A 15,881-nucleotide genomic window follows, 5' to 3' on the forward strand; every position below is an offset into this window, starting at 1 on the left:
GTGACCCATGTAGTAGTCCTGTGCCGCCCCCCCCTCCCCCCCCCCGCCCGCTATCAGCAGGTTTGAGTCGTCTCTACCCCGTCGGCTTAGAGTGTCTTCACCAGAAGCACCACTGTAAATGTGTCGTGTAGACCTGCCACAGTCTCCAGGAACAATCTCTTTAATGCCATGTACAGAAGTAACCCCGCCTCTCTGCTCCTACTCGATATCCCACTGCTTCTCTCTCCAGGGATCGCCTTGCCACCTTAGGCACAGCATCGCCGAGGGAGCTCCTGTTCAGCAGGTTTCCACAGGACCCCCTTCTGCCCTTCCCAGGCAGAGCTCCTGCTTTCAAGGATACAGCCCCGCATTTGGCAAGTGCGGTCTATGTTCTTGCTTCCTGAACCTTGCCTCTGGGCTGTATTAAAATGCGTGTTCCCATGGGCCCAGCTGATCCCGAATGCTCTGTGTAACCACTCTGCTTTGGGCCAAGCTTTGGGCCAAGGACAAATGAACACGTTTGTGCTGAAATAATGGAATGGTTACCTGCTCTGTGAGGTTTCTCCTCCAGCTCCATTGGCTCCTTTCTCATTGAGCTGCCAGGACTCTGGGTCTTTGAAAAGAAAGTTTTAAAACATAAATACCAGTTAAAGCACCAAAGTGGTGACCCTTTAACGGCAGGGCCTACGGTGTAACCGAGATGGAAGGCATTGGCCTGTTCCCTGTCTCTGTGTAGCAGGGAATGTACTCCTGGCATAAGAGTCATCTCTGCGTTAACTGAAAATGAGAGAAGCAAGCAGCCTAGTAAAATGGGTGTCTTGGGGGTCTGGCTTTCATTGTAGTGCCAGAGGGCTGGGCTTGAATCCTGAGGCAACCCTGATGGTGAAAGTTATGGGACTCTTAATTTATAAAATTCTGACCAGGTTAGAGAAGGGAGATTGGTCACACCTGTTCTCCCCATCCCCACAGGAACAAAGGAACGTTCGATGAAACTGCAAGATGGAAAATTCGAAACTGATCAAAAGAAATACTTTTTCACACAACATGTGATTAGTCTGTGGAACTCACTGCCACAGGAATTAAGACCAATACCTTGCTATCAGGGACCAGGATGAACTCTGGCATAGTGGGCAGATTATCCCACATCTGTTTCTGTGGGTTTTTTTATCCCTTCCCCTGAAATACCTGGTGCTGGGAACTGTCAGAGACAGGGCAAGATGGACCTTGGGTCTGATTCTGTCTGGCAATTTGTATGCTCCTAAACTGTGGGTTAGTTTCTGGGGTTTGGTGTGGACAAAACACAGAGGAAATGTCTGTCTTACCCAAAGCACTTAGAGAATGGCTGATGCAGATTTAATTCTCTTACGTATTGTGCCCCAGTCTGAAGTAACAGCTGATGTTTTCATTATCTTTATAAAAGTCCAGTTCTTCTTTGAATCTTGCTAAGCTTTTGGCTTTGGTGATGGATAGTGACAGTGAGTTCCACAGGCTAATTACACATTGTATGAATAAGTGTTTCCCTTGCTCAGTTTTGAATTTCTCACTTTCAATTTCATTGAAGGTACTCTTGTTCTTTTGTTATGAGGCAGGGAGAACAGAAGTGACCAATCTCCCTTCTCCAAACCACTCAGTGCAGGCTTTTATCATGTGTCCTCTTACTCATCTCCTCACTAAAGGAACCACTCTTCCAGTCTTTTCAAACTCTCTTCATAGAAGAGTATTTCCAGGCCCCTGATCATTCTCATCACCCTTTTGTGAACTTCCCTTAGGCCAAGTCTACACTATAAATTTACATCAGTATAACTAAGTTGCTCAGGGGTGTGAAAATCAGCACCCTAACCCCTGGTGTAGACTGTGCTATGTCTATGGGAGGACACAGCTACTGAGTCTCACAGAGGTGGATGAACTAAGCCAACGGGAGTCTCCTGTAAGCCCAGTAGAGTCTGCACTGAAGGGCTTCAGCGGCACAGCTGCCACGTTTTATGTGTACACCTGCTCTAATTCTGCAATAACCCACATGAGATGGGTTGACCCAGCACTGCACACAGTATCCAGATGGGGCAGCCACACTAGTTTATACAACAGCATCAGAACAGTCTCTGTAATATTCTCCATCCTGTCCTACTACATCTGAACATTTCGTTTGCTTTTTTGAACGCAGCTGCACTTTGAGCAGAGGTATTCACTAAGTTGTCTATAATGGACCCAAGGACTTCTTCTAAGCTGGCACAGTTACAATAAACTCCTGTAAGGTTTATCAATGTTTGAAATTGCTCCTTCTAATGTCCATTACTTTGCCTTTATCATCACTGAATTCCAGTGGTGCAAGTAGAAATCATTTCTTGCCATTACTGCACTCATGGGAGGGACACAAGGCGGGGGGCACGTGACCTCCCCAAGTGATCCTCCATGTGACTCGTCTCTGCCCAGCCTGGGGCCCCCACACTCTCCCCGTCCTCTCCGACATCCCCCGTTGTATATACAAACATCAACATGCTTAACTACTCACTTTCACCCCACATATGTAGTATTCATTTTGTTTATATGGAATATGGGAGTTGGGTGAGGAGCCATTTCAGCATACGTATGACTTATTAAAAGATAAATTTTAAGTAGAACTGTATCCTAAACCGCTTTATGGTATTGTACCCAAACATTGCATTTCAATGTGGGATTCAACTTCCTTTATAGGAACAGACTCCTGAAACTCTTACCACAAAAGTGGTCCATACTCATGCAAATAGTCCCATTGTCTTCAATGGGATTGATCAAATGATTAAGGGTTTACAGAATTAGATCCCAAGTTTGTAAATTGTTCTGGATGAAACTGACAATGTCTGAGCTGTCAGATCAGAAGGAACTTCATTCAAATAAAGGTGGGCAGATGTGTGATAAGTCTTAGATCCGTTGCTAAGATGAGGAACATATTTTCAGCAAAGTTCTTGGAGATTCCTGAGGCAGCTGGTTTAAGGCCGTCAGTGTCCAGCATTATAATCTTCACTTATAGTTCTCTCACACACAAAGCTGGAAAATGAGGCATTTGTATTCTTTGTTTTACTGCTCCAGTTCCAGTTAACAAAAGGCATGTTCGACTAGTTTGGCTGGAAAGAAGAATTCTATGTACACTGAGGACAACACCTGATTCCCATCAGGCTGCAGCACTGGGCTGACATCAGAATTCAAACATCCGCTGGTCAATGCAAGCAGAGGCATTCCTCTAGTGATTTGGACTTGATGTGATGCAGTATGGATGTCATGGATAATTCAGACCAAGGGGGAGAAACAGAATAAAAAGCACTGTTTAAACACCTTCCGTCCCTCCCCCACCCCTCCTTTTTGGGGACTCCTGACCAATGTAACAGCACAATACATATGCTAACAAACTTAAACAAAGCCTTTAAGTTTGTTAGCGTATGTATTGTGCTGTTAAAGCCATATAAAGAATGAATGCCCTCCCTAGCCATGTTCTGCTCCTTTAAGGAGCAGAGCACAGCCCCCATCCCCACCTCTCCAGAGCGGGGGGCTAGCTCCAAGACTTTCCAGTACCCCATACCTGCTAAAATGTCTTGCCGGTACTGCGTACTGGAGAGTACCACCCTACTTGCACTCCTGCTGAATTCCCTCTGCCTGGATATTGCCCATTCACCTTGCTTGGTTAGGTCTCACTGATTTTCTTCACAGGCTTCTGCAAATTTTGCTCCCTTCCTACTTAGCCCCCTATCCAGATATTTACTAAATATATTAAACCACAGTTTCCTCCCACAGACCCTTCTGACACCTCCATAGTTAAGCTATAGCCACATTGGGAATAGTGTCTTTTGTGCTTTACACAACACCAACAACATGGAGAACCCTCCTCCAGGCACAAATGATCTCAAATAGAGCTGGGCAAAAGTTTTCTACTTAAACCTTTTTTTCAGTTAAAAAATGCAGATTCAGTGACACCAAAATATTTACCAAATTCATGAAGATTTTGCCAAATTGTTTCAGTTAAAAATACTTTTTAAAATATATTTAAAATGAAGCATTTCATTTTGATATTTCCTAAACAAAATGTTTCAATTTTTCAGACCGAAACAAACTTTACTTAAAATATAAAATTAAGGAAATTTCATAATTTAACCATTAAAATCCATTTTAAAAGGCTCAAAATTGAAATGAAAGAAAATGTTTACTTCAACCTGCAATGAAAATTTTTTCAACTTTTTGATTAACCAAAAAAATTGAAAGGTTTGTTTTTTTTTGCTTTGACACAAAACAATTGTTTTCCAATTTTTCAGCATTTCCAGTGAACCGGGAAAAAACGTTATTCACTCAGCTCTAGTCCCAAATAACTATGTCCACTGAGCATGCAAAGACAAGGCCCAGCTACATACACGTGGTTGCTCCAGCTGGTTCCTAGCAGCTTCCAAAACACAGAACACAGTGAGCACCACTAGAGGGCTCCCATACTAGTTAAAGAGATGCTACCTTATGCACTACAGAAATCATCTGTTTTTTCCTTCTCTTTGTTTTCTTTCTTTTAGACAATATCTGATCCATGGTAGAACTTTGCTTCTTTATCAACCAGGTTATTGAAAGTTTAAATACATTTCCCATTTACCTGGGATTTAGAGGCTACATGTGGCTGATCCAAACGTTTACGACCCAACTTTTTTTTCTGCTCCTTTGGCTGGGAAGCGGAGCCTGTGAGGTTGTTTCTCTCCACCTTCAGACCAGGGAAGAGTATAAAAATATTGCTTGGGCATGCAGGAGTGAAATCAGGAAGGCCAAATCGCACCTGGAGTTGCAGCTAGCAAGGGATGTTAAGAGTAACAAGAAGGGTTTCTTCAGGTACGTTAGCAACAAGAAGAAGGTCAAGGAAAGTGTGGGCCCCTTACTGAATGGAGGAGGCAACCTAGTGACAGAGGATGTGGAAAAAGCTAATGTACTCAACACTTTTTTTGCCTCTGTCTTCACGAACAAGGTCAGCTCCCAGACTACTGCACTGGGCAGCACAGCATGGGGAGGAGGAAGTGGAGAAAGAAGTGGTTCAAGACTATTTAGAAAAGCTCGACTAGCACAAGTCCATGGGGCCGGATGCGCTGCATCCGAGGGTGCTCAAGGAGTTGGTGGATGTGATTGCAGAGCCATTGGCCATTATCTTTGAAAACTCATGGTGATTGCGGGAGGTCCCGGATGACTGGAAAAAGACTAATGTAGTGCCCATCTTTAAAAAACGGAAGAAGGAGGATCCAGGGAACTACAGGTCAATCAGCCTCACCTCAGTCCCTGGAAAAATCTTGGAGCAGGTCCTCAAGGAATCAATTCTGAAGAGGAGAGGAAAGTGATCAGGAACAGTCAGCATGGATTCACTAAGGGTAAGTCATGCCTGACTAACCTAATTGCCTTCTATGATGAGATAACTGGCTCTGTGGATGAGGGGAAAGCAGTGGACATGTTATTCCTTGACTTTAGCAAAGCTTTTGGTATGGTCTCCCACAGTATTCTTGCCAACAAGTTAAAGAAGTATGGCTGGATGAATGGACTATACTGTAATGTGGATAGAAATCTGGCTAGATCATTGGGCTCAATGGGTAACGATCAATGGCTCCATGTCTAGTTGGCAGCCGATATCAAGCGGAGTGCCCCAAGGGTCAGTCCTGGGGCCGGTTTTGTTCAATATCTTCATTAATGATCTGGAGGATGGCGTGGACTGCACCCTCAGCAAGTTTGCAGATGACACTAAACTGGGAGGAGTGGTAGATACACTAGAGGGTAGGGATAGGATACAGAGGGATCTAGACAAATTAGAGGATTGGGCCAAAAGAAATCTGATGAGGTTCAACAAGGACAAGTGCAGAGTCCTGCACTTAGGACGGAAGAATCCCATACACTGCTACAGACTAGGGACTGAATGGCTAGGCAGCAGTTCTGCAGAAAAGGACCTAGGGGTTACAGTGAAAAAGAAGCTGGATATGAGTCAACAGTGTGCCCTTGTTGCCAAGAAGGCTTACGGCATTTTGGGCTGAAAAGTAGGAGCATTGCCAGCAGATCAAGGGACGTGATTATTCCCCGCTATTCGGCATTGGTGAGGCCTCATCTGGAGTACTGTGTCCAGTTTTGGGCCCCACACTACAAGAAGGATGTGGAAAAATTGGAAAGAGTCCAGCGGAGGGCAACAAAAATAATTAGGGGACTGGAGCACATGATTTATGAGGAGAGGTTGAGGGAACTGGGATTATTTAGTCTGCAAAAGAGAAGAGTGAAGGGGGATTTGATAGCTGCTTTCAACTTCCTGAAAGGGGGTTCCAAAGAGGATGGATCCAGACTGTTCTCAGTGGTAGCAGATGACAGAACAAGGAGTAATGGTCTCAAGTTTCAGTGGGGGAGGTTTAGGTTGGATATTAGGAAAAACTTTTTCACTAGGAGGGTGGTGAAGCACTGGAACAGGTTACCTAGGGAGGTGGTGGAATCTCCTTCCTAAGAGGTTTTTAAGGTCAGGCTTGATAAAGCCCTGACTGGGATGATTTAGTTGGGGATTCGTCCTGCTTTGAGCAGGGGTTGGACTAGATGACCTCCTGAGGTACCTTCCAACCCTGATATTCTATAATTCTATGATCTATGATTCTTCACTGGTGACTCCTGCTGGTGTTGAATGCTGGTCTCTTGTCCTGGCGATAGCAGAAGCCTCTTGTTGGGGGGAGATATGATTTTATTGAAGGATGCAGCCTTTCCTCTGGGATGTGGTGCTTCCTACAGTCACCCTGGCCTTTGTCACAACTAAATGACCCCAATCCAAGTTGTTTTTCATGGAGTTACAACTTAAGAACCCTCATAAATAGAGCTGGGCACATTTTTTTAGGTGAATAATATATTGGCCAAAAAATGCATTTTTGAGGCAACAAAACTATTCAAAAAATTTGATCTAATCTGGCAAATTGTTTTGGCTGGAAAAAAACAGGGAAAGAATTTGAAGACATTGAAGTAGCTTATTGTTGGCAATTTCAAAACAAAACATTTCAACTTTTCACCCTGAGTTTTCATTTCAAAATGGCAATTTGTTTTGAAATTTAGCTGAGTTAAAAAGTGAAAAAACACGTAAAACAAACCCAAAATTAAATAAAAAATCCTTCAACTCAAAATGGGGGGCTTTTTCAGATTTTTTTAGTTCAACCCCTGAATTGAAAAATCAGGTATTTGCTCAGCTCTGCTCATAAAGTCAATGGAGATGCAGGCTGTGGCTGCGCTCTTGGTACGCCGTGCATCACAGTTAGGCCCATATACCAGGGCTCCAAGGTCAGCACTGGCTGCTGATTGGCAGTGCAGTTTAGGATTTTGGTTGTGACCCAGAAAGCCATAAGTGGCTTGGGATCTTACTGTTGAATATTCCGTTCTCTCCCCATGAGATACCTCTACAGCTACGACCAGCGAAGTAGGCCCCTGGTTTAACAAACAGGGATACTTTCTGCAAGGAATTCACAATCTTGCAACTCACTTCACACCTCCAGATCTGTTGACCTTCGGGGATTACAAAACTCATCTGTTTTCTTGGCTTGCAGGACTGGGTTAATCTGCTCTAACTCAGCCAGGTGTTATAGGGCTGGATGCAGAAATGGCTGGGAGAGATTCTTTCGCCTGGGTTATGCTGGAGGCCAGATTGGACAAACATTGGGCCCTGCTGGCCTTGGAATTGATGAGCGTGTGAATTGTGGGTTATTGGTTTTTCATTTACGTGTCTTTGAACAGAAGTACTTGGTGCTTCTACAGCAATTAAAACCTACAGTCAGAGATAAATATGCTTTGCATAAATCGGCCTAAATTTTCAGAAGAGGCCGACTAATATTTGGGCATCACCACAATGTTTGGCTGCCCAGCTAGGGTACGTCTACACTAAGACCAGGCATTGACTCAGGTTTAAGCCTAAACCCACTTCCGTTCACACAAAATCAGTCTGACTCAGGTCAGCCAGCACTCCAGACCCTGCTAGGGGATGGGTCAGAGCCCGAATCCCACCTTGACTCAGATCCAAGCCCTGTCATTTTACAGTGTGGACGCAGACCCAAGTCAGAAGGTCCGTGTAGTGCAGTATGGAAGTGTTAGCACGGCTGTGAGACCAGGCCCGGCAATTGTAAACGCAGCTTTACAATGCAGTGTGGACGCTCAACCTCACTTAGTTGAAAATCCAATTTTCCATTAAAAACCAGTTGGATGGAAATATTTTGACCCGCCCTAGCTGAAAGAAATAATCATAAATAGCAATAAATCTCAAGGCAGATTAACAGTAATAAATCTAGATCCATTTGCCATTAAAAAACAAAATTAAAAGACTCAGTTCTAGGGTCTGCTCTGGATTCTCTGTGTAGGGGCAATCTCGGGTCTCTTAAGAGCTGCTGGACCAGCTTTACAGCCCTCACCTCCCAGCCCGCTGGCCCGCAGGGCGCTCCCAGGGTAAGGGGATGCCAGGGCAGCATCCCTGTGAGAGACTCTGGGCCATTTAGAGGTCACTTGAGGTAACGGAGAGTGGTGCCATATTCACCCCTGACATGAGGTTGGGTGAGGTTCTCTGGCCTGGGTTATGTAGGAACCAAACTTAGATGATCATAACAGTCCCTGTGAATTTAAACTAAAAAAGTTTGCTGGCCAGACTTGAACTGGGATCTTGCCCTGGGCCACCAACCAAGCCGGGTTGCCTGCTAATTGTTGGAATGCTCCATTGATGTTGATCAGGTTAAATAAAACTCCCACCTCATCAGTTACCCCAGCAGCACGGCACTGCAGCTGGAATCCAGGTCCCAATTCCCGTCCTGAACCCAGCAGACGTGCTTCGTCTTGGTTCGGTTCTGAAGTTCTCCATTCTGGGTGCAAAACAAACAACAAGTGAAGATCACCAGTTTTTACCCATCCCAGCATCCTTCACACATGCCTCATGCCCCTCCTTTCCGGAGCTGTCCTGCAGGACACAGGAAATGAGGAAACCGTTTGGTTCTCTATAGTTTGGACAGGACTTTCTCCAATTGGCTGCTTGTTCCAACCCTCCCCCTCCCCAAAGTCTCTTCACCTCTGTTTCAATCCACAGCTGCCCCTTTTATCCTCTTCTCTCCTGCCCTGTCCCCCTCAGCCTCTCTTCTGGGTCCCCTCTCACTTCTCTTTTCTGTCCATGTAGCTGGTCCCCACCTAACTAAACCCTCTGGAAAACAGAAAATTGTTTTGCCACCATCCCATTGGTCACTCTGCTGGTGTGTCCTACCCCTTCCCTCACCCTGGGTCTGTCTGGTTTGTTGAGATCGTCAACTCTTCGGGACAAGGACATCTACCACTCTGTGTCTGTGCAGCACCTAGCACAATGAGGCCACATTTTTGGTTGACCCGAGACACTGTCCTAACAAACATGATTCCTAATGACAATAAGGAAACAGGCTCTCAACTTCCTTTGAAGCTGAAGACAAGGCCATTGTGGAGAAGCTAAAAGAATTCTTTGCATTGGTTTTCACTGCGGAAGAGCTGAGGGAGATTCCCACACCTGAGCCATTCCTTTTAGGTGACAAATCTGAGGAACTGTCCCACGTTGAGGTGTCAGTAGAGGAGGTTTTGGAACAAATTGAGAAGTTACATAGCAATTAGTCACCAGGACCAGATGGTATTCTCCCAAGAGTTCTGAAGGAACGCAGGTAAGAAGTCACAGAACTACTAACTGTGATTTGTAACCTATCACCTAAATCAGCTTCTGTACCAGATGACTGGAGGTTAGCCAATGGGCTGCCAAATTTTTTAAAAGGCTCCACAGGTGATCCAGGCAAGTACAGGCCAGTAAGCCTGACTTCAGTACCGGGCAAACTGGTTGAAACTATAGTAAAGAACAGAATAATCAGACACAGAGATGAACACGATTTGCTGGGGACAAGTCAACATGGCTTTTGTAAAGGGAAATCATGCCTCACCACTCTACTAGAATTCTTTGAGCAGGGTCAACAAACAGGTGGACAAGGGTGATCCAGTGCATACAGTGCACTTGGACTTTCAGAAAGCCTTTGACAAGGTTCCTCACCACAGGTTTTTAAGCAAAGTAACCAGCCATGGGATAAGAGGGAGGGTCCACTCATAGATCAGTAACTGGTTAAAAGATGGGAAAGAAACTGTAGGAATAAATGGTAATTTTTTCAGAAGGGAGAGAGGTAAATGGTGTCCCCTAGCGGTCGATACTTGGACATATTCATAAATGATCTGGAAAAAGGGGTAAGCAGTAAGGTGGCAAAATTTACAGATGATACAAAGCTACTCAAGACAGTTAAGTCCAAAGCAGACTGTGAAGAGTTACAAAGGGATCTCACAAAACTGGTTGACTAGGCAACAAAATGGCAGATGAAATTCAGTGTTGATAAATGCAAAAGTGATGCACATTGGAAAATATAATCCCAATTGTACATGCAAAATAATGGGATCTAAATTAACTGCTATCATTCAAGAAGAAGATCTTGGAGTCCTAGAAAACATCCACTTATTGTGCAGCAGTAGTCAAAAAAGCTGACCTATAAGGAGAGATTAAAAAGACGGGGACTGTTCAGCCTGAAAAGAGATGACAAATGACAAAGGTCTATAAAGTCATGAATGGTGGAGGGGAAAGTGCATAAGGACATGTTATTTACCCCTTCACATAGCAGAAGAACCAGGACGCACCCAGTGAAATGAATAGGCAGCTGGTTTAAAAACAAACAAAAGGAAGTCCTTCTTCACACAGAGAATCAACCTGTGGAACTCATTGCCAGGGGATGTTGTGAAAGCCAAAAGTATAACGGAGTTCAAAAAAGAATTAGATAAGTTCATGGAGGATAGATCTATTAGCCAAAATGGTTAGGGATGCAACCCCATGCTCTCGGTGTCCCTAAGCCTCTGACTGCCAGATGCTGGGCCTGGATGACAAGGGATGGCTCACTTGATAATTGCCCTGTTCTGTTCATTCCCTCTGAAGCACCTGGCATTGGCCACTGCTGGAAGACAGGATACTGGGCTAGATGGACTATTGGTCTGACCCAGTAAGGCCATTCTTACGTTCTGCAAGGGTAGCTATGGTATATCCTGCGCCCCCCTAGAGCTCGGCTCACTCACACGTGGCTCGGACTTCGGGGGGGGGGGGGGCGGAGGCGCATGCCAGCATAGGCGCCGACTCCGGGAACACCCATGGGGAAAAATTAGCGCGTGCTCAGCTCCCACCAACAGTCAAGCTCCCCCCACTCAGCGCCTCCTGCCCACCACGAACGGCTGTTACACAGAGTTCAGGATGCTCCGGGAGGAAGAGGGAGGAGCGGGGATGGGGTGTGCTTGGGGGAGGAGGCAGGGAAGAGGCGTGTCGGGGCGGGGATTTGGGGGAAGTGTTGGAATGGGGCAGTGTGGGGGCGGAGCAGGGGCAGGAATAGGAAGGGGTGAGGGGCAGGGCCTGGGACGGAGGCAGGGCTGAGCACCCCCTGGCTAGAGGGGAAGTCAGCACCTATGCATGCCAGGGTTTGTCGTGCTCGTGTGAGCTCCACCTCTCTAGAATGGCTTTCACAGTGTACGGTGGGAAAACTTGCCTGTCCCTCCTGGGGATGGTGGGGGGCAATGGCATGAGCTCTTCAAATGGAGTGGTGAGAGGTGCAGCCCCAAAGACTCAGCGTGTAATTTGATGATACTCACAGCATCAGCTGTACATCTCAGACACTAGACACCAGTGTAAGGACAGAGTCTCCCTGAGCTATGCTCATTCTCCACTTCCTGTGCCAGGGTGCAGGCAGGGTCCAACTGGCAGCTCTGCGACCTTACACCAGCTGAGAACTTCCCCAGAGAGGGGAACTCTCAGCTGGCCAGCATGGGCAAGACTCCACCACTGGGCCCCACCTGAGTGGCACAAAGTGTCCAGAACAAAAGAGTAGAATCTGGGCCATTATTTGGGGTTTTACCTTGGCATGAGAACGGTTCTGTTTGCTCTGCTCTCTGTATATTAATTTCTGCTACAGGAGCCTCTCCATCTTCACCATCTGAAAGTCAGGGGAACTGATCACAGGAGGAGCTTAAGCAGAAAATGAAAGGGGCTAAGCCCATCTAGCCCAGTATCCAGTCTTCCAACAGTGGCCATTGCCAGATGCTTCAGAAGGAATGAACAGAACCGGTAATCATCAAGGGATCCATCCCCTGTCACCCATTCCCAGCTTCTGGCAAACAGAGGCTAGGGACTCCATTCCTGCTCATCCTGGCTAATAGCCATTGATTGACCTATCCTCCGTGAATGTATCTAGTTCTTTTTTGAACCTGTTATAGTCTTGGCCTTCACAATGTCCTCTGGCAAAGAGTTCCACAGGTTGACTGTGTGTTTTGTGAAGAAATACTTCCTTTTATTTGCTTTAAAACTGCTGCCTATTAATTTCATTTGGTGACCCCTAGTTTTTGTGTTATCATAGAATCATAGAATCATAGACTATCAGGGTTGGAAGGGACCTCAGGAGGTCATCTAGTCCCCTGCTCAAAGCAGGACCAATCGCCAATTAAATCATGCCAGCCAGGGCTTTGTCAAGCCTGACCTTAAAAACTTCTAAGGAAGGAGATTCTACCACCTCCCTAGGTAACGCATTCCAGTGTTTCACCACCCTCCTAGTGAAGAAGTTTTTCCTAATATCCAACGTAAACCTCCCCCACTGCAACTTGAGACCATGACTCCTTGTCCTGTCCTCTTCTACCACTGAGAATAGTCTAGAACCATCCTCTCTGGAGCCACCTCTCAGGTAGTTGAAAGCAGCTATCAAATCCCCCCTCATTCTTCTCTTCTGCAGACTAAACAATCCCAGTTCCCTCAGCCTCTCCTCATAACTCATGTGTTCCAGACCTCTAATCATTTTTGTTGCCCTTCGCTGGACTCTCTCCAATTTATCCATATCCTTCTTGTAGTGTGGGGCCCAAAACTGGACACAGTACTCCAGATGAGGCCTCACCAATGTTGAATAGAGGGGAACGATCACATCCCTCGATCTGCTCGCTATGCCCCTACTTATACATCCCAAAATGCCATTGGCCTTCTTGGCAACAAGGGCACACTGCTGACTCATATCCAGCTTCTCGTCCACTGTCACCCCAGGACCTTTTCTGCAGAACTGCTGCCTAGCCATTCGGTCCCTAGTCTGTAGCTGTGCATTGGGTTCTTCCATCCTAAGTGCAGGACCCTGCACTTATCCTTATTGAACCTCATCAGATTTCTTTTGGCCCAATCCTCCAATTTGTCTAGGTCCCTCTGTATCCTGTCCCTGCCCTCCAGCGTATCTACCACTCCTCCCAGTTTAGTATCATCCGCAAATTTGCTGAGAGTGCAATCCACACCATCCTCCAGATCATTTATGAAGATATTGAACAAAACTGGCCCCAGAACCGACCCCTGGGGCACTCCACTTGACACCAGCTGCCAACTAGACATGGAGCCATTGATAACTACCCGTTGAGCCTGACAATCTAGCCAACTTTCTACCCACCTTATAGTGCATTCATCCAGCCCGTACTTCTTTAACTTGCTGACAAGAATACTGTGGGAGACCGTGTCAAAAGCTTTGCTAAAGTCAAGAAACAATACATCCACTGCTTTCCCTTCATCCACAGAACCAGTAATCTCATCATAGAAGGCGATTAGATTAGTCAGGCATGACCTTCCCTTGGTGAATCCATGCTGACTGTTCCTGATCACTTTCCTCTCATGTAAGTGCTTCAGGATTGATTCCTTGAGGACCTGCTCCATGATTTTTCCGGGGACTGAGGTGAGGCTGACTGGCCTGTAGTTCCCAGGATCCTCCTTCTTCCCTTTTTTAAAGATTGGCACTACATTAGCCTTTTTCCAGTCATCTGGGACTTCCCCCGTTCGCCACGAGTTTTCAAAGATAATGGCCAATGGCTCTGCAATCACAGCCGCCAATTCCTTCAGCACTCTCGGATGCAACTCGTCCGGCCCCATGGACTTGTGCACGTCCAGCTTTTCTAAATAGTCCCTAAGCACCTCTTTCTCCACAGAGGACTGGCCATCTACTCCCCATGTTGTGATGCCCAGCGCAGCAGTCTGGGAGCTGTCCTTGTTAGTGAAGACAGAGGCAAAAAAAGCATTGAGCACATTAGCTTTTTCCACATCCTCTGTCACTAGGTTGCCTCCCTCATTCAGTAAGGGGCCCACACTTTCCTTGGCTTTCTTCTTGTTGCCAACATACCTGAAGAAACCTTTCTTGTTACTCTTGACATCTCTTGCTAGCTGCAGCTCCAGGTGCGATTTGGCCCTCCTGATTTCATTCCTACATGCCCGAGCAATATTTTTATACTCTTCCCTGGTCATATGTCCAACCTTCCACTTATGAGAAGTAGTAAATAACACTTCCTTATTTACTTTCTCCACACCAGTCATGATTTTAAGGACCTGTATGATATCCCCCTAGCTGTATCTTTTGCAAGCTGAAAAGTTCCAATCTTACTAATCTCTCCTCATACGGAAGCTGTTCCATACCCCTAATCATTTTGGTTGCCTTTTTCTGAACCTTTTCCAGTTCCAATATATATTTTTTGAGATGGGGCAGCCACATCTGCACACAGTATTCAAGATGTGGGCATACTATAGATTTTTATAGAGGCAATATGATATTTTCAGTCTCATGGGATGAATGAAATAGATTGAGCTTCTGAGTCTCTCACTACGAGGTTTTTTCCAGACCTCTAATAATCCTTGCAGCTTTTTTCTAAACCCTTAACAGTTGGTCACCATCCGTGTGGACAACAGAACTGAACACAGCCCTGGTCTACACTACAAAATTACTTCAGTATAACCAGGTCACTTCGGGGTATGTACAATCCACACCCCGGAGTGATGTAGTTATACCGAGCTAAGCACCGGTGTGGACAGCGAGCGCTATGTCAGCAGGAGAGCTGCCACCAGCGTAGCTGTCGCCTCTCGCAGAGGTGGAGCTATGAAGCGGATGGGAGGGCTCTCTCCCGCCACTTAGTGTGTCTTCACCAGAAGCACTACAGCAGCCCAGCTGTATCAGGTCTGTACGTTTGTAGTGTAGACCTGCCACAGTCTCCAGGAACAATCTCTTTAATGCCATGTACAGAAGTAACCCCGCCCCTCTGCCCCTGCTCGATATCCCACTGCTTCTCTCTCCAGGGATCGCCTTGCCACCTTAGGCACAGCATCGCACAGGGAGCTCCTGTTAGGCAGGTTTCTACCGGACCCCCTTCTGCCCTTCCCAGGCAGAGCTCCTGCTTTCAAGGATACAGCCCCCATTTGGCAAGTGCGGCCTATGTTGTTGGTTCCTGAACCTTGCCCCTGGGCTGTATTAAAATGTGTGTTCCCATGGGCCCAGCCAGGGCCGGCCCACAACATTTTGGCACCTGAGGCCGGGAGCTCAAATGACGCCCCCATGCCCCCTCACTTGGGCCAAAACTTTGAAAGGTCTCAATTCTGCCTTCTTCCTGTTCTTCTCCTCTCATGGTACTGCTCTGCTACCTACCCCAATAAGGGAAAACTAACAACTTAAAATGCCTTGTTCACAAATTTTAAGTAACACTTAACTTTCAAACCTCTGAACAGCAAATGTAGTTTTTCTTGTCTGCATAGTAAACATTGGCATTTTTATCTGTTTGAATAATCAAAGTGGTGCTTTCCGTGCCTTCTTGGTTGCAAAGATTTGAACTGCTTCCTGAAGGTCCACAGTCTGGGCCAGCTCATGCTCTATCAAGATTGTTGCAAGGCCAACCAGCCTCTCCTGTGTCATTGTGGAGCGCAGATGTGTTTTTATTAACTTCAGCTTGGAGAAGCTGCATTCTCCACTGGCAACTGTTACAGGAAGTTTAGAAGTATGCGCAGAGCAACAAAAGCATTTGGAAAGAGGGTGGTCATCTTATTTGTGCACATATATTCCAGAACAGCCTTT

The 15,881-nt window shown here is 46.1% G+C and overlaps 2 protein-coding genes across 4 annotated transcripts in view; one reads left to right on the forward strand and one right to left on the reverse strand.

Moving 5' to 3' along the window:
• LOC125637905 (E3 ubiquitin-protein ligase rnf213-alpha) overlaps positions 1-15,881 on the reverse strand; it is a 174,646-nt gene that overhangs the window by 130,722 nt on the left and 28,043 nt on the right. For all 3 annotated transcript variants that reach the window (XM_048852965.2, XM_048852963.2, XM_048852966.2), the window contains 2 exons: positions 8,707-8,816; positions 526-592 (listed from right to left, as the gene is read on the reverse strand). In XM_048852965.2, the coding sequence (XP_048708922.2) occupies positions 526-592; positions 8,707-8,816 (177 nt within the window). The remainder of the gene's footprint in view (positions 1-525; positions 593-8,706; positions 8,817-15,881) is intronic.
• Positions 5,151-15,881, forward strand: part of TBRG1 (transforming growth factor beta regulator 1) — a 64,096-nt gene continuing 53,365 nt past the window's right edge. Inside the window, exon 1 of the mRNA XM_048853023.2 lies at positions 5,151-5,339. The gene's annotated coding sequence lies outside the window, so the exon portion shown is untranslated. The remainder of the gene's footprint in view (positions 5,340-15,881) is intronic.

The sequence above is a fragment of the Caretta caretta genome, chromosome 6, assembly GCF_965140235.1.
Source record: "Caretta caretta isolate rCarCar2 chromosome 6, rCarCar1.hap1, whole genome shotgun sequence".
NCBI classification, from domain to species: Eukaryota; Metazoa; Chordata; order Testudines; family Cheloniidae; genus Caretta; species Caretta caretta.